Below are 24,121 nucleotides of genomic sequence, written 5' to 3'. Positions count from 1 at the left end.
AAAGCAAGGATTTTGACCGGTAAACATTACAATTAGAAGATAATGAAATTACAGATGTAGTAGCAATGATAAAGGTCTGTTTTTGAGGGTCAAGATCAGCACAAGTTTTTCAATTTGTAAGTCCTGTAAATTGTTCAACATCTAGTTACAGTATCAACTTCTGTTCAAGAGCTAGAGAATGGATCAGTTTCACAGGGCAAAGGGCTGAACACAGGCAGATCCAATGACGTGTTGACAGAGTGTGAGGGGATATGCATGTGCTAATTAGATCATTCAGTGACCTAACGCATGCGTTTATAGCCTATGACCAGTGATCTCATCCAAAACACAAACACACACACACTCTCTAACATTATCAGATAGACACCTATGCATGCCAGTGTGCCTCTGCACACAAATCTAAAATACTGGCTGTAACTGATGGTAGGCTGTATGTAGCTGCACAGTAAGGGACTGATTTACAAAAGTACTCTTTTACACAATTTTACATGCCTTTGTGAATTAGCTCCTAAATTTCTATTTCTCCATTAAGAGGTCATTTCTATTATTACGAAATATATATGAGTATTCCCTGAATAATGCCATTTTAGTCAAATTTTGGTGATTTAGAGTCAATTCTTAAGGCATATGAGTACCTAGAGGAGTACTGCTTTACATGCTGCAACATGCCTTTGTGAATCGGCCCCACAATGCAGTCTCAGAGACTCACTTAGTGATACAATGTAAATAAATTACATGTCTGAAAAATTGGGTTATTGGTTGAGGGAGGTGGAAGCCCTACTGTTAGCTTGGCACAAAGAAGTCAGGCTTAGCTTAGAGGTAATGTGTAAGTTATTTAAGCAGCACATAAACAGTAATAAAGTGAAAATAAAATGCAAGAAAAATCCTAATCCACTTTAGGAACATAGACTACATTTTAATAAATAAAATGATACCAGAATGACAAATATCCAGTTAGTAGAAACGGAGATATTCAATTCTGAAGATTTTTGTGAACATAGCATCTAAAGGCACAAAGCACCGCTCTGGTAGTGCAAGACTGGGGGAAAGTCACATGTTCTCGCCAACCTTGATGAAGTGTGTGTCGGCTACCAGGACAAGGTTAGTCCTGCTGTAGAGTTACCTTCTCAAGTTTAGAGCAAAGAGTTCAATTTGCATTGGAAGGGGAAGCAAGGGGTAGCCTGAGAGTTGTGGACAGTCATTGCTGTAGCTCGCAGAGCAGGTTGGGGGTCATTGACAGTTGTTGCTGTAGGGTGAAGAGCCAATCAATCGTTGTGAACAGTCAATGCTGTAATTTTGCGTTGCTGTTCATCTCCGGCTGTTGTTGCTGTAGCGCAAAGTGCAGGTCTTGTGTAGCCGGAAGGCGTGGACCAGGCAACTCTTGGAGATCAGGGCTCACTTTAGCAGAGACTAGCAGCAGGGCTCCGACAGGCCCAGTTGCAGCTCCAGGCAGGTCCAATTGCAGCAGGACAGCTAGGCAGGTGCAAGGAGGTCTCTGAAGCTTGTTGTGTTCCTGTAGCTCAAACAGAAAGAAGGCCGACTGACCCTTGGAGTCATTCTTGGTAGCCTGGGGGTGAAGACAGGCAGAATCAGTCATCTTTCTCAGTCAGGAATGCAGTCCTTTAGGATCAGGGCAGTCCTATTGCAGCAGAGCAATAATTCTTCTGAAACTTTCACAGGCACAGGACTGTTCTGATGAGTGGCTCTGGACGACCAATATTTATTGCTTGTGCCAGCCTTTGTGTGGAGGGACTCCCTGTCCTTCCCCCAACACTGGTTCTGAAATGCTATTTCCCTTTCCCTGGTCAGGGCTCCACACTGTCTGGGGTGACAAAAGGAAGGGAAGGCCTGGTGCCAGGTTCCTTTGTGGGTGTGATAGGCAAAGCGCTTTGAAGTGTGAGTATGGGTACAGCCCCTCCCCAGTCATCCTGTCAGGATGGCCCATCCTATCCACAGCTAAGCCCCCTTTGTGTCACTGCCTGGAAGTAATACACAAGCCCCAACAGTAGAACTATTCCTAGTCATGTGACCCATTTTAATTTAACTTTAACTCTGACCACCAATAAATAAGATTTTACTTAGCAGTTCATTTGAGTATAAACAGAATATCCCTGTTAGCTCCCAATCTAAAGTTAGCACTTATTAAATGTAATAGGATAACACAGTATTAGACAATAAGAGATTGTTTCAACAGTAAAAAAATACTTTAGGAGTTTTTAATGCTAAAAACGTTGAGCCTGCCTTAGTGGTGACTTATGAGTATTGAAGAGGAAGGTTTAGGCCTTGCAAAAGGTTTATTTTGCCAGATTGAAATGGCAATCTAAAACTGCTCATACGGGTTGATTTGGAAGGCCACAGCCATGTTTTATAGTGCTACTTTAGTGGATGACATGGTGAGTACAGCTGCCCACTAGTAGCATTTAATGTACAGGCCATGGATACTGGTAGTATTATTTCCTAGGGGCTTACAAGTAAAATAAATGTGCCAATTAGGTGTAGTCCGAATTTTCCATGTTGTAAGGAGAGGATGGAACAATCATGTTACCACTGATTACCAGTAGTAAAGAGCTGACAGTCTTAAAGCCAGCAAAAACAAATTCAGGAAACAGGAGGGGTGAAGGCAAAAAGATTGGGGGAATACCATGCCAAGGATGTGAGGTCTAGCAACATGCAAATAGTTGTTCTCTCTAAATATTTTAGACCCCCCAATGCACCCTCGGATATCTTTGTGGTATGTGCTCGTTTGCCAAGAAATTAGGTAATTGTATGCTTTACAATATGATTACGTTTCAAAGATTTAAATTCATGGTCTGGGAGACTGGGTGGCTTGGATGCACCGTATCTCCTCAAAACAGTTTTCCCGATGTGAAGGGGACTGTTTCTGTATCTTTTTCACGGCTTTCGTCACTGGAGTATGCGGAGAGCAGGCGGAGCGGTTTTGCGGCTTTCAAAGTGCCGCTTTTCATCTTAATTCTGCAGCGTGTGTATCGCGCCTCACGGAACCGCCATCTTCAGCGCTCCTCACGCTACCGGACCTCCGCCTATGCAGCCTGACAGGATTTACTCCTCTCTCTTCACTCTCCTGCATCAACGGACTTTAGGGTGAGCAACCGGGCTCTTCATGAACTTTTCCTGTGCCCTTTGCTACTCTGTCTGGTCTGTGAAGCAGCTGCTTGGAATCTGCATCATGGCGCCGCTTGGGTAAGAATCACCATTTTAGAAGCTCTGCTTTTTTAGCGCTGCAGGCTCTTCCTGTCTATATGCCCTCCTGCTCGCTTACGGTGCTTGAGTGCCATTTCTAATGGATTCCTCATGACTTCATGTTTTATAGCACTGAGCCTCATGATATCGTGCCTTACATTACGCTATTTTCAGCATTCAAGCGCATTGCCGCAATTTTAATGCGTTTCAGCACCTTTGGCTATTCAGCAACGTTGGCTTTCCTAATGTACAATCTACGCAGACAACAGAGGAGTTCCTAATGCAACTTTTGAAGTATATCTTGAGGAAATAGTTTTTAATTCCTGCACCTCATGTTATTATATATTCAAGTCCTTTACTCTCAATGTATGCACCCCTGAATTTCAGCTATACGCAAACCTTTAACCTTCTGGAGGTCTTCTAGTGCACCCTGCTATGGTTTCCTCACGCTTTCAACACCCACATTTTTCTTCCTCCTGAAGTTATTCTTGGATATTTAAATGTGCTGTGTTTCTGGCATCTTGCACTCGCATATTGCTCCTAATTGCGCTGGGATGACCCTTTGAAACTCATTTACCCCCACTATAACAGCGTGCTTTCTGCGTACTCTGGTTTGTCTTTCGAGGCATTGTGACTGATCAATTGACTAGAGTGCACATTTCCTATGGTGAGACTACGTAAACCTAAGTTTGTTTTTGCTCCATCTGTCTCCATCTCCATTTCGGCCACCCAACTCAAAGTCACATGTGGTGTCCCCCAGGGTTCTTCTCTTTCCCCCCTTCTGTTTAATCTCTACATCTATCCTCTTATCTTTAGCACTTCAGCAACTGGAGGTCACTGTTTATAATTATGCAGATGACCTCCAGCTCATCTTTAATCTGTCCTCTTTCAGTCTATTATGATTTTCATCAGGGACTGGATGAACCACAACCATCTGAAGTTGAACCCTGATAAAACAGAATTGGTCCTTACGGGTGGTCCCTCCAGTCCCTGGAATTCTTCTTTTTGGCCCTCTGCTTTAGGATCCCCTCCCACACCTTCTCCCTCAGTTAAGACTCTGGGCATCAAACTTAACAATCACCTTAACCTTCACTCACAAATTAGTTCTGTTGTTTCTTCCTGCTTTCTCGTTCTTCGAACTATTTGCTCTGTTTCTCGTTTCTTCTCTCCCCCTGCACTCAAGTTAATCATGTCCGCTCTGGTTATTTCCCGGCTGGATTACGCTAACGCCCTCTATAACGGCATGCCAGCGTATAGTCTGCGGAAGCTCCAGCTGGTTCAAAACCAGGCGGCCAGATTGGTGTATGGCCTTTCCCGTTCCCACCACTCTACTCCCCTCCTGAGGGCACTACATTGGCTACCTGTCAGGGAGCGATCCCTCTTTAAAACAGGCTGCATGGTCTTTCAGGCGCGCCAGGGCACTGCCCCTGCCTTCATTTCCTCTCTGTTAAAAGACTACACCCCTGTTCGTGAGCTCCGCTCATCTACACAATCTCTCCTTCAGGTTCCCCGGTACAGACGTAAGAAATGGGGCGGAGCCAACTTCTCAGTTCTAGCACCATCCTTCTGGAACTCCCTCCCCGACCACTTACGCCTGGCCACGCAATACTCCATCTTTCGAAAAGATCTCAAGACATTTCTGTTCACTCAGGCTTTCTCTTAATGTATACTGATCCCCCCTCTCCAGCCTTCGTTCCTACTGCTAAATTTGCCTCCACAGCGCCAAGAAACCGCACGGTGAACGTCGCGCTATATAAATATTTTAAATTCAAATTCAAATCTGTGATCACCCCTGTGAGCCTTTCAACCAGTGCATCTACCTCTAGTCAATCTACTAGGATGACGACTCCATCTTCTCAGCGTTCCCCTTCGGGACACTCGTCGTCCAATAGATCCTCCCCTCCTGCCACTTCCAGCAAACGACCTAAACAAGATTCTCCTCCACCAGATAACCCTTCTTCTTTGTCCTCCATTGATCAAATTTTGGAAGAAATTCGTGCAATGCGTCCTTTCATCGAGGAGACAAGCAAAGATATGCAACTTTTAAAAGATAAATGGGAGTCCATGGATGCTCGGCTATCCTCAGTTGAACAGCAGATACCTGAAGTTCAATCCAACACGCAACGCATTGTTATATTGAAAAAGACTGTCCTTTCTTTACAGCAACATACGGAGGATTTGGAAAATCGCAACAGAAGAAACAACCTTCGTATTTATGGTTTACCAGAGAATCTTGAAGGTGACGACCCGGTAACCTCCTTTACCTCCTTCCTCCCGAAGCTTCTTGACATGCCTCCTTCTACGTCCATCAGTATTCAAAGAGCTCATAGACTGGGAGCACGAACATCTTCATCTACAAAACCTTGTGGTGTTATTATTCTCTTTTTGAAGTTCACAGATCTTCTTTCAATTCTTTCAGCAGCAAGATCCAAGCGACAAATATCCTGGATGGGTCAACGAGTCTACTTGTCTCAAGATGTCTCTAATGCTACTGCCTCCAGGCTTAAGGAATTTCTAGCTCTCCGCCCTTCTTTGCGCTAAATTGGGGCACGATATGGCCTATTCCATCCTTGTACCTTCCGAGTCACTCATCGGAATAAGACATGGTCATTTCAAGATCCTGGTGAATTACGTAACTTCCTTCTTTTGCAGGGTGAAGAGGGAATGGAAGCCTCTCCTTCAAACAGTGGCTGAAATATTATTGCTGTTTTTGTGTAATGCTCTCTAATTGTTTTCTCTAGTATCCTGTGTTTCTACCTAATCCTTCTCTTATTTTTTCCTCTCTTTCTTTTGTTCTTGCACGGGATTCCTTGTTGTCACCTTATCTACTTCTTTTTCTTGAATCTTCCCGAACATGTTCTCCATTGATATTCTCCTTTTTCAATTCCTCTCTATTCTTATCCTTTCTATGGTTATGTGTTCTGTATTACATGCTTCATAGTATATTAACTATTTTCTTTCTCCCCTCATGCAGATACGTGTTGGCTGTTCCCTTTATCATCATATTCCGCCCTTTGTAATTTTTGTGAGGTCTCGGTGCGGTTGTGCCTCTCCTCCTGGTCTACCCGTCTTGTAACGCATCACCACTTCCCCACCTTCCCTTGTGTATTTCCCCCCTTCAGGTATGTCTTTTACAGTCATCCTTACGGATTTGTACTGTCTTCTATGCCTCATTTCTTTTCTTTCTCCTCCTTTCCTTGCGGACCCTCTTTCCTTTACCTTCCTCTTTTTCCTTTTTCTTTCCCCCTTTCTTCTCCTTCCTCCTAGTCTTTCTTCCAAACCTTTAATGTTTCATTTATTCTCTAAATTACGTAAATTTGAGTTATTGCTTGCACAGTATATTTTTGCACTTTTCAAGTTTGAACAGTTTAATATGTTTTTACTTTCAAAGTTGTTTCATGGAATGTGAAAGGATTTAACCATCCTATTAAGCGGCAGAGAGTACTTTCACACCTCTCCTCTTACAATCCTGATATTGTTCTCATTCAGGAAACCCATCTTTCAGATGTTGAATCTATGAAATTAAAAAGATTGTGGGTTGGTACTGTCCTGTTTTCTGCAGCCTCTCATAAAAAGAATGGGGTTGCTATTTTAATTCACAAACGTCTCAAATGTAAAGTGGTTCTTGAAGAAAAGGATGATGAGGGTCGTTGGATTTTAGCTAAATTGCTTGCTAATAATATCCCACTCACTCTGTTTAATGTTTATGGTCCTACATCCTTTGATTCCTCTTTTTGGCCCTCAATTACTGCAAAATGTATCCAACACAAAGATGATTCTTTTTTATTAGGCGGAGACTGTAATCAGATTATTGACCCCTTTTTAGATCGTAAGTCCTCTGTTCGTTTCACCCCACACAAGCCACATAAACAGTTTCTTGATACTATTACCCAGGTTCATCTTGTGGATTCATGGAGACTTACTCATCCAGACACTATAGATTTTTCTTTTTTCTCTCATCCACATGCCTCTTTTTCTCGTTTAGATTATATTTTTCTCTCCTCCTCTTTATCTCAAAATCTTTTATCCTCTTCTATTGAGCCTATTGTTATCTCCGATCACGCTCCTATTATCACTGTCTTTGATCTTCTTCCTCCTATTCCTAAATCTTCTCGCTGGCGCTTTAACTCTTCTCTTCTCACTGATCCTCTTTTTTCCTCCTCTTTTCGCACTTTCACCTCTGAATTTTTCCAACTTAATTCTAATCCCCGCCCCATGTTCTTTGGGATTCTTTTAAGGCCACAGCCCCCAGATTTATTACCGACTTTGTTTCTAAAAAAAAGAAAAAGTTTCTTCAAAAACATAAGGTTGCTCTTGCGCATATTAAATCATTAGAACATCAATTCTACACTTCCTCTCCAAATCACATGTCTCCTGACCTCCTTCAAGCTAAAATTGCATTTAATAAACTTACTACAGATTCAGCATCCTCTTTTCTACTCCGGAGTAGTGCACGATATTATGGAGGTCGCAATAAATCGGGCAAACTACTTGCCAACTACTTGAAATCGCGTAAAGAGCGTACCATCATAGACTCTATCTATTCACCTTCTAATGTCCTTCTACATACCGATGCAGAAATTTTGGACCAATTTCATTCTTTCTATGAGTCTTTGTACTCCTCTGAAAAAACCACCTACCCCAGATCTCCTCCAATCATATTTTGATAACCTGCCTAAGCCAAATACCTCCCAACTCGATTTCTCGTGCATTGATACTGACCTCACCCTTTCTGAATTGTCCACAGCTTTGTCTTCTTTAACCAAAGGCAAGACTCCGGGGCCTGATGGCTTCCAGTTGAATTTTATTTACACTTTTCTGATCTCCTCTTACCCAAACTTCTTTTTCTTTTTCAGTCTTTTTGTTCTACTGGTCTGGCCCAAGGCTCATTTCAAGATGCTACCATATGCCTCATCCCTAAAGAGGGTAGAGATCCCCATTTTTGTAAAAATTATCGACCAATTTCTCTAGTTAATGTAGACTATAAGGTTTTTGCAAAATTATTAGCTCTTCGTCTTGACCCACTCATGCCACATCTCATTGGGAAAGAGCGATGTGGTTTTGTTAAGGGCGGCCTCACCTCAGACAACTCTAGACTCCTCCTTAATGTTCTCAGTAATGCCCCTTCTCTGTCTATTCCCCTGGTGGCTATCTCAGTTGATGCTGAAAAGGCTTTTGATCGGGTTGACTGGTCCTTTTTGTTGGCTTCCCTGAAATGGCATGGCTTTGGTTTCTTATATTTCTTTAATATATTCTATGCCCAAGGCGTCAGTCCTTGTCAACGGTCAACTTACTTCCCCTTTTACACTTAAACGTGGAGTTCGTCAGGGCTGTCCTCTTTCGCCCCTTTTATTTATTTTAGCTCTCGAACCCTTCCTATCTTCTATTCGTAACAATTCTTCCATCTCTGGCTTTACGTACGGTGAGCATCATCTTAAACTATCTGCCTATGCTGATGACATACTTTTATTCATTTCGGATCCAGTTAATTCAGTTCCTTCCTTATTAAATGAATTTGAGAAATGTTCCCTGGTTTCAGGATATAAAATAAATTCGGATAAGACGGAGATTCTTCCTATAACTAAATTTTGCCTTCCACATTTTTTTGCTTCCACTGGCTTTGCTTGGAATTCTAAGAAAATAAAGTACCTTGGTGTTCTTTTTTCTAACTCTATTTCATCGTCTATCCAACTTAACATGAATGCAGTTATCTCCAGGATTGACTCTTTACTTTCCTCTTGGAATCCTTTATATCTGTCCTGGTGGGGTCGTCTTGATTCCATCAAGATGATGATTGCTCCGATCTTAATATATTTACTTTCCATGCTTCCAATTCATATCCCAGCCCTTTACTTCCGTCGTATTGACTCTGTTTTATCTAAGTTTCTCTGGAAGAAGAAGAAAGCTCGAATTTCTCTCTCAGCTCTCCGTAAGTCTAAATCCAATGGTGAAGTTAATTTTCCAGATTTCCGCCTTTATCATAAGTCTTTCTCTCTTCGCCAAGCTTCTTGCTGGTTATCAGAAGACATCTCTCCTTTTTCCCCCCTTTGGCTTTCTGTTGAGCATGAATTGTTACTACCTTATTCTTTTCAAGAGGTCATTCGCTTCACAACTAAAGCTCCATGTCTTAATCCTCCATTATTCAAGCACACTTCTTCCCTTTTGCGACCCTTGATATCTACAGTTTCTGTTTCTCGAGAATCCTTCTTGTTACTGCCCATTTGGTATAACTCACTCATTGTAATACGAAATAGACCTATTGCATGGCCTTCGTGGAGATCAAAGGGTATTACCTGGGTTCATCATATTTTTGACGGTTCATCTCCTTGTTCCTTCCCCCAATTTCAATCCCAATTTCACTGCTCTTCTTCATTCGCGAAGAAATACTTCATTCTTATGGAAATTGTTCTTGATCGATATTATTCCCTTATTTCTGCTGTATCACCCGCATTGCCTTCCTCTCTACTCGCAATTCTTTCTACTACTCCTAAAGCCTCTCTTATTTATCAATACTTCTCAGCTCCTAATCCTGATCGCTCCAAATCAAAACTGGAATCCTCTTGGGAAAAACACTTAGGTCTCTCCTGGCCGATTTCTCTCTGGGATAAAATCTGGACTAAATCCTTGAAGACTTCCCGCAATGCATCTCTCACTCAATCCCTATTTTCTTCTACCATAGACTCTATCTTTCTCCCCTCTCTCTTTCTCGTTTTCTTTCTTCTTCTACTGCTACTTGCTGGACCTGGAATGCTCCCAATGCTGATCTCTTCCATCTCTTTTTTCTCTGTCCTTCAGTTCGACTTTTCTGGACACAGATATGGTCTCGTCTTTCCCGTATCTTTAATATCTCTATTCCTTTTTCTATTTCTTTGGTGTTTCTGGGTAGTCTTTCAGAGTCTCTTGACCTCCCTCCACATTCACATGGTCTTTTTGACCTTATGCTAGCCCTTTCACTACAACATATTGCTTCTAACTGGAAATCCTTGACCAAACTTTCCTTAATTTGTTGGTGGAACTTATTATGTCACTCCCATAGACTTGATGTTGCTTTTGCATCCTCCTGCAAACCTCTTTGCAATGTTGAACTCTATTGGTTACCTCTTACACTATATTTAGATCAATCCACCAAGAACAAATATTCTCCATCTTCCTCTGAAAATTTTAAACCCCCCTGAACATATGTACTCCTGCTTGTTATTTCAGTTTTTGACTTTCACTGATGCAGTTTCTTTCTTTATTCAGGTTTTCTCTAATGTTCTCAATCCATATATTGTTAGATTTTTTGTGCATTTACTGTACTTGATTGCCAACATTTATTACGCTTCTTTCTATTTTACTCTTATATTGTATTATTATGGTTTTATTTCCCTCCCCTCCCTTCCCCCCTTGTAAAATTAAAAAATGCTTTGATTTTTTCATTGTGCCATCGGCTGCCTATGTTTTATCTCTCCCATAATCTCCCTTTCCTTTGGTTGCTCTGCTGATGTCACCTTATTGTATTGAACACTTTGCTTCAAATAAAGCTTTCAAACTTAAAAAAAAAATTCATGGTCTGAAAAAACTCTGAACATAACGAAGTCTAAAAATATGAAGAGTAATGTTTTCAGTGTTGCTGCATCACAATGACAATTATTTTTATTGGTTAGCAGCAGGGCCAGATTGTGACAGAAAGTAGGTCGGGCATAGAAATAAAAGTGGCTCCCATTAACAGGTCAGAGAGCCCAAAAAGTGGCCCATTTGGAAATATTGCAGTTTTTAACTGGTGAAGACATGCTGTATAAAGTGTTTTGCCAGGAGTGGTATATTGCATGCATTTGTATTTGCTGCAGGCGATGTCTGTTTTAATATCAGACAAATGAACAATAAAAACCAGTCAACAGACCATAAAACAGACCAACAAACCGGAAAGAAAACGGCCACACACTGACCTATCAGACCAGCACCCCGGGTACTCCCTGATTTCCCAATAGGCCAGTCAGACCCTGGTTAGGAGTTTTGTAATGCTTTGCACTTTGTCCTAGACGCTTCAGCGTGCTACAATTTCGGTGTTCCTTTGGATTGAAATATCTCATGTTGAAATTGGTGTGTAGTTCTAGAAATCTAAGCAATGACCAAGTACTCTAAAGAAGTCTGAGAAATGTGGTCTGTCTTAGATAATAGCACCCTGGAGTGCTGGGATTTGAACTGAGGAAGTGTACTAAAAATGCCCTTAAAGTTTGATACACTGAGAAGTTCATACTGTTGAATCTGGTGACATATCTTTCAGACTAACACTCTGTTGAACTTAGGTAATCACTTCTGATGGCTGTGCAAAAAAATCATTAGATATCGAAAAGCATTAATGTGAAGTGAATATTTCCCATCAACTTATAAAAGTTGCTGTCTATGCCAGCCAATTTGAGCCTGCCGCTCTGAGCATCTGCGGTTTCATTTTATCGGGTTTGCCAGGAGGATGGCTCAGTTCTAACACAGTAGATACTTACTATTTGAAGATACTCTGCCACGAGCAATGATCTAGAACGATTAGTGGGTGTAAAGACATGTGACTATCTACTGTACTCTCCTTTTCAGCGTTTATGTGTTTTTGTAATGAATTGTTTTTTATTGTGAAATAGGGCAAACGATATATATATATTTAAACAACTGTGGTTTTGACACAAAAGTTTCTGGCAGTGATATGTGAATTGATTATTGTTTTTAGATTAGATTTGGGGATTTGTATATTATTAAAGTGTCAAAGAGGAAAACATTTTTTTTAAACATACAGGTGTGATGTTTGATCCTTAATGCCATCGGAGGTGTTTATGAAGTGTAGAATGAGATTGGAGTATGAATGTTGAGTGTGCCTGAGATTTATTATAAAAGCCCAAAGGGATTCTTTTATTTGACTTAATAGTCTAACACGGTACCCTGTCACTTTGGGTAAGTAGGACCCCTCTCAGCTTTATTTGGATCAGTTCTAACACAGACAGAGGAAAAGGGAGTAGGCGCTAGCAGCAGATACTCTTTTGTAGGAGTAATTGACAGGAGCTGTCAAAGTGCACAACTGACCAATATGCTGGAGTAACAATGTACTCTGTAAATAAATATGCTGAGTGTGTTAATTATGATTTACACGCAGTGGATTAAAATGTCAAATGCTGCTTTACTTAGGCTGTGCAGAGGGCCCCATAGACAATAACTTTAACTTGCTCTGAACCAATAGGATCCAATTATTTAGGAGTTGCTGTTGTTTCCCCAGTCACTAAGCTCACAGCCTGCCTATTACACTTCTTGGGGTTTCAGGGTCTGGGGGATGGCACCTGCTTAATATAAACAGACACTATCCTTCATCATGCACTGCCTAGTCGTCTCCCTCTGCGTTTATGTATTATTTTTTAGATGTAGTTCTTTCTTGTTAACTGTTCCTGCTCCTGATTTGTCTACAAATTACACTCCTAGACTCCAGGGATTTTTTTCTGCCTGCCGTCTGCTTTCTTAGGACCTCTGGAGCTAGTCTTTATGTGAGAGTATGCATAGCAAACCTAACCAGCGAGCTAAAGACCAGTGTATATCGATTAGGTCTAGGGAGATGATTAGAGATTATGGCTATGGAGGGCCATATTAATCACTTTTTAAAGCAAAGCAATGCAGCAAGACATCATACTGGGCTGTTTGAAACGGAGAGGGAAGGAATGCACCATATCTATTAAGATATGGCGAGTTCCTGCTCTCTACTTGTGCTGCCACCCTGTGGGTTGCCTAGTGCCAACTCAGGCGCCCTTGCACCTTCCTGCACAAAAACAGTCCTTTAAGGCCTTTTCCTCTTTCTACGTGTGCTGAAATAAAGATATTTCTTTGTATTACGGCTCCCCTGAGAAGACGTAGCAGTTTGACACATGCCCATGTCTATGGCTCATATTAAATATGGGAAAGTGTCAAAATCCGTGGGTGGATGCGTGGGAAGACCCACTCTCCACCCTTGGAATGCATCTCTGGGGTACAGTAACACAAGGCAGTGACTTTCAAGATTTACCAAGCACCCCAGGGCCACATGAGGTGGCCTTTCATGGCTTGGTCAATCTCATCTAGGTTTTGTATCACCCTTGCTTTCCCTTGCATGGTGCATGGGCGATGCAAAACTTTGGTACATATGCTCCATGTGTGAAAGGCATAGCGGAGTCCATTGTGTTTGGAAACTGTATGGAGACTGGTGGATAATGGAAGCTGGAAGCTGCATTCACAATGACAGATTTAAGTGTAATACGTTTTTAGTCCTGTTCTGAACTGCAGCAACAGACCTAATGCTTTGAGTGATGTGGTTCTTTATTCTTAGTATGTGTTTGCAGAAGGCTCGCATCTGAGTTTTTCATCTCTGGATTCCTTGACTTCCGATTAGCAATACCCTAAAATCTGTTGGTGCATAGGCTCATGAGAAAGGTTTGCTTTTCTCTCAGGTTCGGATTAGATACCATTCATAACTGCTTGTGTTTGATGCAATTGGTCTTGAAGATGAGGCATGCTTGTAGGACAGACATTTCGGATTCCCCTTGTGGAAGTCATGTGGCAGTTTTTTTACCAGTCATGAAACAGCTTGGGGTTTGCTTTTCTGTTGGGAAAGAGTAGAGTCAGGAACGCTGACAAGTTGTTCTAACCATTAGTTAGGAGAGAACCAGTGCTTGGACTGTGAGTTTGAAGTTCACTTAATAGAAATATAACTTAACTATGAGTATGAGTGATGTGTTATGGTGACTGTTTTGTTAATTCATTCATTGGTATGTTAAAAAGTCATTCCTGGTTTTGGTGTGTTAGATGTTGCAGAGAATGAATTCCATCTGAGTGCTTTTATGTTCAGTCTAGACATTACAAGAAATATGATAAATTCCTCTGAGATTCCACAAGTTAATGTCGGTATCTGGATTTGCCATTTGGCCACAATACTGTTTATTTTAGTGGTGAGAGGAAAAACAGCACATTGTAATATTTTGATACCCATACATTTTGAAATCATTTTCAAAGGGCATGATGGTCAATGATTAGTACACACTCTCTGACCATTATTTTTCTCAAGGAATATCAAACCACATGTTTATTATTATTTAGAATTGCTTACTCTACCTTATTTGGAGGTATTCCTTCCTACACAAAAACAATTCTGCCTACAACACTTGTGTTGGTGCTAGTGGGGGTTCTATTCTGTCATGGAAGAAACTGGGAAAGTCTTTGAAGAAAGTGGCATACAGTGCAAGACTTTAAATTATTTTGTTGGGGAGTCCAGCTCAAGAGCATTAGAGTTAAATATGCGATCGTCTGTAAGAGTTTTATGGACTCTGTGGCTACTGTCTTAATAAGGCCTTATTAGGGCATGACTTTCTCTTTACGGATTCTGCTCCTACATTTGTAAAAAAAAAAGTCAGGTTGAAGACTGTATTTACACAAATACATTTATGGAGTGGCATTGGGCAAGTAGAAGCTATGCCATATTACAGCGATAAGAAACCTATTTGGAATTCACCTGGCACTCAAGAAGGGTTGTGTCACACCCTAGTATTCCTATAAGACAAACTGGATTTCTGGTCTGGGGGATTTACTTCTAGAAGGGTATTATGCCCGTGGGACAACCTAGATCAATATATAGATTGCAAAACTGTTGAGATGTAATCAATTATCTATGTGGACAAAGACAATAAAGTAGGATGAGTACAAAGAGCGCCACCTTGATCTGAAGTGTGCTGCCATTCTTCCAAGTGATGAAACTAGAGTATTAGCGATTTATTGCAACCTTCTCCTGGACACCATCAAACATGAAATAAAATCACATTTGAAGGTCTGAGATGGATGCCTGCAATGTCAAAGATTGGGAATAACTGGAAAATATTAAGAGACTTATAGATTTATCTTTACGGAATTGTGAAAACTGCCTTATTTAGGGAGAATCATTTTTCAATGTTCAAAGCTGTGGTGGACCTCTGAAGCTAAGTAAAGAACAATGTGGTTTGTGGCAGGTACGTGTGGAGTACAAGGAAGTGGGTGTATTCCTTGGTTTTAACCCACAAGTATGGAGAATCAAAGATGCGTGAACAAGTGAGGTTTCGAGGCAGGTGTTTGATTGTTTTACACATGAGAGAAGGAGGGCTGGCTTCCAATGGTGGGTTCACGGGGCGGAGATTGCATTTGTGAAAATTGGACAGCTGTTTTGTTTGTGTTTTTAGATTGATGCACAGGGCACATGTTGTGTATTTGTAATGTTCCACTAATATAAGAGAGGTTATATGATCAATTGTATATGCTTGACAAAAGGACAACACAGTAATGTTTGGTGTTAAAATGATTTAATTGCAGTAACCCCTGATGAAGGGCTATTCTAAGCCTGAAAGGCATTGGGTGCCAATAAAGATATGCTGTTTTGGACAAAATATGTGTTTTGATCGTATTCGTGAAGAGGTCCGGATCGGCACATTTTGAATATGTGAAGCATTTAAAAACGCACAATTCAATTCATGCATGTGGAGTATAAATGGAATAACATTAAGAAAAAAGTGTATGAACATGGATTAAAAATGGAGTAAATATAATGTAGAAATATGGAGTAGGATTAAATATCCTGTAACGCAGTGTGATTGGGAGTGGAGCATAGTTATGCTACCCACTGTTTTGGACCTCTGCAGATGCCACGTTCAGAACGAACAAAGAGAAAGCATGCCCTAAATGCAAGCAGATGATCCCCAGTGACATTCACATCTTTAGGTAGTGTCCAGTTCTTCAACCAAAAAACACAGTTGATGGATAGAATGTAGAACAATGTCATACATTCACCCCAGTACAAGGATCTGGGCCTAAATCCAACTTTTTTTGCACTCCACACAACCCTGGGTTAGACACTGGCTATATGCAAATCAGCTCTGACCCTGTGCCTCATGGGAACAGTCCAGTCTGAACTACCAAGCCATGTCTTTCCAAGACCGGAATCAAGCATCCAAGGACCGGTTTCTGGCTATCAGCCTTCATCAGCCTGGATAGCTTGACTCCAGTGGTGTTGAGAGCCTGGGACTCACGTCTGAGTATACCCAGCACACTCGGGGTTGAAAATTGCAAAAAACACAGTTGATGGATAGAATGTAGAACAATGTCATACATTCACCCCAGTACAAGGATATGGGCCTAAATCCATAGTTTGTTTGCACTCCACACCACCCTGGGTTAGACACTGGCTATATGCAAATCGCCTCTGACCCTGTGCCTCATGGGAACAGTCCAGTCCGAACTACCAAGCCATGTCTTTCCCAGACAGGAATCAAGTATCCAAGGACAGGTTTCAGGCTATCAGCCTTCATCAGCCTGGATAGCTTGACTCCAGTGGTGTGGAGAGCCTGGGACTCACGTCTGAGTATACCCAGCACACTCGGGGTGAAAATTGCAAAAAACACAGTTGATGGATAGAATGTAGAACAATGTCATACATTCACCCCAGTACAAGGATCTGGGCCTAAATCCATCGTTTTTTTGCACTCCACACCACCCTGGGTTAGACACTGGCTATATGCAAATCAGCTCTGACCCTGTGCCTCATGGGAACAGTCCAGTCCGAACTACCAAGCCATGTCTTTCCCAGACCGCAATCAAGCATCCAAGGACCGGTTTCTGGCTATCAACCTTGATAGCTTGACTCCAGTGGTGTGGAGAGCCTGGGACTCACGTCTGAGTATACCCAGCACACTCGGGGTGAAAATTGCAAAAAACACAGTTGATGGATAGAATGTAGAACAATGTCATACATTCACCCCAGTACAAGGATCTGGGCCTAAATACATCGTTTTTTTGCACTCAACACCACCCTGGGTTAGACACTGGCTATATGCAAATCAGCTCTGACCCTGTGCTGGAATGCCAGAAACCGGTCCTCAGAAGCTTGTTTCCGGTCCAGGGAAGACATGGCTTGGCAGTTCGGGCTGTACTGTTCCTATGAGGCACAGGGTCAGACTGATTTGCATATAGCCATTTCTGAACTGGGGTGGCAGAGTGGGCTAAAGAACGGTGATGGATTAAACCCAGATCTTTAGACTGGGTGTGACTGCTTGATTGATTCAGATGCTCCGTCCATCACCACCCCCTTTTGTACCGCTTTTTGCCGCCATAAGTGTGGCAGGGTATGCTCAGACGTGAGTCCCTTGCTCACTTTGCCACTGGATTCAAGCAAGCGGGGCTGAAGACAGCTGGAATGCCAGAAACCGGTCCTCGGAAGCTTGTTTCCGGTCCAGGGAAGACATGGCTTGGCAGTTTGGGCTGTACTGTTCCCATGAGGCACAGGGTCAGACTGATTTGCATATAGCCATGTCTGAACTGGGGTGGCAGAGTGGGCTAAAGAACGGCAATGGATTAAACCCAGATCTTTTGACTGGGTGTGAGTGTTTGATTGATTCAGATGCTCCGTCCATCACCACCCCCTTTTGTACCGCTTTTGGCCGCCATAAGTGTGGCAGGGTATAGTCAGACGTGAGTCCCTTGCTCACTTTGCCACTGGATTCAAGCAAGCCGGGCTGAAGACGGCTGGAATGCCAGAAACCAGTCCTTGGAAGCTTGTTTCCGGTCCAGGGTAGACATGGCTTGGCAGTTCAGGCTGTACTTTTCCCATGAGGCACAGGGTCAGACTGATTTGCATATAGCCATGTCTGAACTGGGGTGGCAGAGTGGGCTAAAGAATGGTGATGGATTAAACCCAGATCTTTTGACTGGGTGTGAGTGTTTGATTGATTCAGATGCTCCGTCCATCACCACCCCCTTTTGTACCAGGTCTTCAACCATTCTCGAATAAGGAGTCACATAATTGCTGGAGTATTTGAATTAGGAAATTGAAGTAAACTATTTTATAAGCATTTTTTGAATGCCAGCTAACTATATCTCAATACCAGTTCACACAAAGAAGCTGTTGTTTATCTAAATCTGTTGGCAAGAGATCAGATCTGTAGAAACAGGGTAACATATTTTTCTCCTAATTTTGCTGACCGGGTACGTTATGTGAAATATGTATACAGAGGGGGAGGAGGAGTGGTGTTCTGTTTACTCCATGCCAATTGGCAGAGACAAATCTAGCTCTCAGTTGGTTGACAGTTCCTATGATTATGCCCCCACCAATACAAACCTGTGGTAGAATATTCCAAAAAGGCCTTTGTAGCAAAAGAGATGCCAGACAACTCCTCTATTTCCCTTTGGTCCTCAATTTTGCAAAAGAATGTGAGTCTGGTTGACGGAAAAGCTATACCCTTAAAAAGGAGTATTATGAAAATAAAAGCATAAAGGAAGTTTGAATTGAAAGTGGTGAACTTAAAGGGAATACACAGCAAAATAGTGCATGCTAGCTGTTAGAACTGACATCCTTGGTGTCGTCTTTCCCCAAAACTTTTGCCTTCACTCCTCCTGTTTTGCTGATTTTGTTTTTGTTAGCTTTAGGACTCTGTGTACCTTAACACTGCTAACCAGTGCCAATGTGTTTGTGCTCTCTCCTTCAAACATGATAAAAATGGTCACCACTTAATTGGCACATTTCATTTACTTGTATGTCCCTAGTAAATGGTACTACATGTACCCAGGGCCTGTGAATAGAATGCTACAAAAGGGACTGCAGCACTCATTGTCCCACCCACTACAGTAGCCTTCTAAAACATGTGTCAGGCCTGGCACTGCAGCCTCTAGGAAAGCTTTAAACTACCATTTCCACCTGGCAAAATAAACATTTTGGCAGGCCTCAAACTTCCTTTTTTATATGTATAAGTTGTTCTTAAGATAGTCCCTAAAGGCTCATAGGGCAGGGCGCATTGTGTTTATAAAGTAGGACATGTGTGTAAGTTTTATATGTGCTGACAGTGAAAACCCCCTAAAGTTGTTTCTCACTATTGTAAAGCCCATCTCTCCAATTGACTAACACTGGGTTACCTTACTACATAAGTGCCAACTTTAGATTGGGAGAAGACAGAGATATGCCATTTAGACTCAAATGAATTGTAATTGTAAGTCCTCTTTAATGGCAAAGTGGGATTTTAGGTCACAATTCTGAAAATGTTAACAGATTGCCTTTTCTTTTCCTCGCCATTCCGGCCAGCTGCAAGCATCCAGAATCACATGACTGGGAATAGTTTTGCTGTTTTGGGTTGTGTATCGCAGATGGATGATCTGACAAAGGGGGCTAGGTTTGGACAGGATGGACCATCCAGCCAGGACGGCTGTGGGCAGAGTTCTACTCTGCGGCACTTACACTTAAAAGGCCCAGCATGTACGAAGGGGCCCCGATCCCAGCCTTTTGTCACCCAAGACAGATTGGAACTTTGACAGGGAAAGATGAATTTTTCAGAACCAGATGTGTGAGTTGGACAGGGAGCCTCCCAACACAAAAGCTAGCACAAGGTATAAATATATAAATATTGGATCTTCAGAACCACTGCTCAGATCACTACTGAACCTGTGGAAGTTGCAGGATAAGGACTGCCCCACTGCCAGAGGACTGGCCTGCTGCTTGAAGGACTGCTTTGCTGTCTGAGAAGGAAGACTGGACCTGCTTGCCTTCATCCCAGGCTAACCAGAGTGACTTCATTGGTCAGCTGGTTAACCTCCTGTGTGAGGTACATGAATGCCAGCATTTGTAAAGTGCACAGCTACCTTCGGCGGAGGTGTCCCAGCGCTGGCGGCCGTCGTTAAGATTAAGCAAGCTATTGCCCAGAGTCTCATGATGCCTGGCTATCAAACCCTGAACCCTGTGGTCCAGAGTCGGGCACCCTGGCCACTGCGCCACACCTCTTCTGGGAGACAACAAGCTTCAGAGGCCTCCCTGCAACTGCCCTGCTAACCTGCTGCTACTGGACTTGCTTGGACCTGCAATTGGATCTACTAGAGTCCTGTTGGTCTCTGCTGGAGTGAGTGCCTGATCCACAAGTGGTGCCTCACCAGGTCCGGGACTCTTGCTGGCATCAAAAGTGTACTCATCTTAAAGAAAAGGTGAAAATACTCAAGCTTAGGCTACTTGACACCACAAACGGGCCTGTTCACATCAAAACTCTGTTGCCCACAACTACCGAACCATCAACACAAAGTTCCAGTCAAACCGCCTCTTTACGCCTCCAGTGACCTCTAGTGACGACTGGCAATGCGAGAGCTACACTTCGGGCTACAGTAATGACAGCCCCCAAAGACACCTAACACACAGAAATGACTACTCTGAGATGCTTGACTGTCTCTCCATGCTACAGAAATTACTGTCTGCGATGCTCAACCTACTCTTCGTGCTCCATTGATAACCATCCGTAACGCTCAGCCTCCTTCTCACAGCATCCTCCACCGCCAGACTTTGAGCCACACTTTGAAGGAAACTTTTCTGCAGGAATAACCTGCTCTCTGTATCCAACCCACACTCCATAAGCCTCAATTTGTGACTTCCCACCGATCTAGTGTGACCAGACGACCACAAGTGGCACTTTGTGCTTTAGGTGCTATTTTCACTTTAAAACCCAATATCTCTGTTTCTATTGATTAGATATTTTTGTTCTGGTATGATTTTATTTATTAGAATGTTCTCTGTTTCTAAATTGGTTTGGGATTTTTTGTGTGTTGTGTTTTCACTTTATTACTGTTTTTGTCCTCCAAAAGAAATTAGCAGCTATTAATTGAATGACCAATTTTCCAACTTTACTCAAAAGTACTTCAAGCATTCCAAATCTTGCTTATGTCTGACTTTTTTGCCAGTATTGAATCAACAAACCTTGTGCTCAGGCTTATACTTCACCATCCAATTGATGACTCTTAACATGTGAAATGGTTGAAATGATGTCTACAATTTCGTCAACATAGACAAAACTAAACTAAAAAACATGAATTGTCATGCTATTCGTTAAATATGAACTTTCACTGTATATTGATACTGTAAAGACTTGAGTCCGGCAGCGATGGACTGTCAAAGAAATTCCACTTTTAGGTGGCACGGAAATATGTATGCAGCCTTTCAAAAACATCTGGATCCATTTTAACAGGCAATCAAAAGCATGCTTTCCCCTCTACCATCTGATGTTGTCTGGAAGCGCCGGGATGCCCAAGGGTAGCTGCGCGCTATATAAGATTTTAAATAATAATAATAATAATAATGCTTGTAATAGCATAATCCACAGTGCCCTTTCCAGGGTTTAAATGTTGTTATGTTATGCGCATTTGTAGAGCGCACTTTCACTCAAGAGGGTAGCCTGATGTTGAGCAGGTGTGAGTCTAGGCATACCTAGTGAGATTACTCAAAAAGCCAGGTCCTATGCTTCTTGTGTAATTCAAGAAGTGAAGAGGAGGGTTTTATCGTGGAAGCAGGTCGTTCAATTCTTTAGGAGTGTTGTAGTAGAAGGCTTGACTGCCAGATCTGGTTTTCCATATTCCTCGGATTTGTGCAAGTATGAGTCCGGACGAGCAGAGGGGTCTGGAAGGTTTGTGAAAGCAGATGAAATTGTTGAGGGAGGCTGGGCTAGTGTTATGTATTTAATTGAAAGTGTTGGTGAGGAGTTTGAATTGGGATCATTTGTCAATGGGGGTCGAGTGGAGCTCCTTCAGGTGTGGTGTGATGTGAGTGTGGGTGGCAAGAGAACAAGCATTGAAACAGTAACAACACTAGTTTGCACTGCTGCCTTGGCTATTTTGAACCTGCATTTGCACTGACCTACAAGTGTAAAATAACATTTATATTGACAGATTAACAGTGCTTATTTCGTACATCAATCAATCAAAATGGGAAAGTGCAAGTGCTGAAAGCTCTGATCTGAAGCCAGCGACAGTGCATTTAAATTTAACCCTACTGAATACCAAGGCTGGTACTCTTAAACCCACCTCATGCCTCTTTAATCCACTACCAGACAATCCCTATCACTTTCTCTCTCTCTTGCAGGTTTCTGCTTGCTCCCTTTCTGCCGATTTTTCATCTTTTTCCTCCTTCTTTCCGTTATGAGTTGTTTTCCCTCTCATTACTCTCAGGAAATGCCTGAAGTGGAAAAATATAAAATAAGTGTCAGCCCCCAAAATAAGTGCTGGTGGCCCTCACCAGCAACCATCTGCTCAACCTCAGCACTGCCAGAGATACATTTCCCGCACTGAACAGTGCAAATACTTGTGCAAAAAAGCCCTGTTGCCATTACTAACTTGTTTAGTCACAAGTGCAAGGCACGTAACTTGGCCACATCCGTTTTAGCCGTTTTGTGAAACATTTGGCGAGATTTAGATGTATTTGATAATATGTCATGGATCCTGGAGGGTCTCTGAGAGACTGGACATTGAGGCGTCAGCCGGTGAAGAGAAAATAAATATTCCCTACACAGTCCTCCATCACAAGAAATCACCAACAATAAGTATCCTAGAATTATCCTACAACATTCATTGTTTGATGATGTCAGCTTGGGTTTCATGACCTTTTATGACATAATTCAGAAGAGAGTCAATTTCATGGGATTTCACTGAAAAGACAACGCTTGTAGATGGGTTGACCCTAAAAAATGTATGCAGCAGATTAAAAAAGGTTCAACAGGGCTGTAAGGATCAGGCAAAGAATTCGATTTCATACTCACCAATAGTCCCTAATGCAAACACTCAGATAAGCACACCCGGATTACGTGCATTGCACAATTGGCAGATAATTGTGTACTGGTTGTGGCAAAAGTGCAAAGTTACATGCAATATTCACCTTGTGCAAAATGCAATTTCCAGTCCTGCAAATGCCATTCTTGCACTGATCTGCGTGTTAAAATATCATTCAACATGATTTTCCTCACAGTTAAGCTGTGCAGCTACATGAAGACAGTGGCGTAACACAAAATGGTGGGCCTCTTGCAGACTGTGATGAGGGCACCCCAGTATCCCATACCGATGTTTCACAGCTATTCATTGGCCTGCGCTGATTGGGTGGCGCTGAAGAGTTGCCCTCTCCACCCTGCGTCGCAGAAGCTTCAGGGTTCATGACCCTGTGTTACGCCCCTGCATGAAGAAAGTGATTTGGATATAATGCGCATATAGCGTGCCATATCGGAAAAGGGACTGATTGAGACGCACAATCATAGGAACCATTGAGGCTGCTGTTAAATATTCAGAATTGGTCGCTTTCAAGGCTATTACCTTCTGTCCGGTTGGAATGTGCAGTCCCTCCATCACCTTGGCGAACGAACCCTTGTTGATCATTCTGCCCACCAGGTAGTTTCCAACTCGTTTGGTGTGAGGAAAGTTTTTCGCCGCTTCCTGTGGTAGCTTGCTGAAGCAGGCCGGGATCTGGAAGTCCCTGCTAGTTTTCTCTCCTTCGGGCAGTATCCTCTGCACGGTCTCCGAGCCTGTTACCAGGGCCTCCAAAGTTGCTTTGGCAGCTGCGGGCATCCTCGGCCCTGCCCGGCTCCCTGGCAGCGCGCGGTACAAACGAAGCCAGTTCCCCAGCCTCAGCAGGTGATTAATACCAATTCCTGAGCGGGTATGACACCGACACATCACCGGCCGAGCCGGGAGCCGCCTGCATTTCCGCGGATCTGCCCCCTCTGAGGCAAACCTTTCATCGCCGATCCCCGGCCACGGTCACGCAGGTGTGCTCAAGCAGATACAAGCCGTGGATTATTAACCAAACCCGATACACCGTCGTCAATTCATGTCTCTGAACTGCCGGCAGTGACCGTGACACCTAATACCAGCACGAGCGCGCAGTCATCCGCCCTTTTCACGCAGGGCAAGGAGATAGGCCTAAGTGTCAAGCGAATTGTTGTCTCGTGACAGCTACGGACGGGCTCAATAGCAATATAGACTTTTTTGGCTTTCAAAAAAGCATGACAGTAAATCTTCATCGTAACTACAAATTCCTCATTTTGCGTGTGGGTTTCCAAATCACACATTCTGAGCGTGGGTTTATTTTCTTAAATTCGTGCGTACGTTCATAAATACATTACCAAATAATTAT

At 42.6% G+C, this 24,121-nt stretch overlaps 1 protein-coding gene across 1 annotated transcript in view; it reads right to left on the bottom strand.

Annotated features, from left to right (window-relative positions):
* The window catches only part of LOC147707671 (hormonally up-regulated neu tumor-associated kinase homolog A-like), a 413,280-nt gene extending 389,642 nt beyond the window's left edge, over positions 1-23,638 (bottom strand). Inside the window, exon 1 of the mRNA XM_086925234.1 lies at positions 23,302-23,638. Within this exon, the coding sequence (XP_086781360.1) occupies positions 23,302-23,553 (252 nt within the window). The 5' untranslated portion in view covers positions 23,554-23,638. The remainder of the gene's footprint in view (positions 1-23,301) is intronic.
* Between the last annotated feature and the right edge of the window lie 483 nt (positions 23,639-24,121).

This window comes from Lissotriton vulgaris, chromosome 6 (genome assembly GCF_964263255.1).
Source record: "Lissotriton vulgaris chromosome 6, aLisVul1.2, whole genome shotgun sequence".
NCBI classification, from domain to species: Eukaryota; Metazoa; Chordata; class Amphibia; order Caudata; family Salamandridae; genus Lissotriton; species Lissotriton vulgaris.
This window is presented reverse-complemented; position numbering and strand designations above follow the sequence as displayed.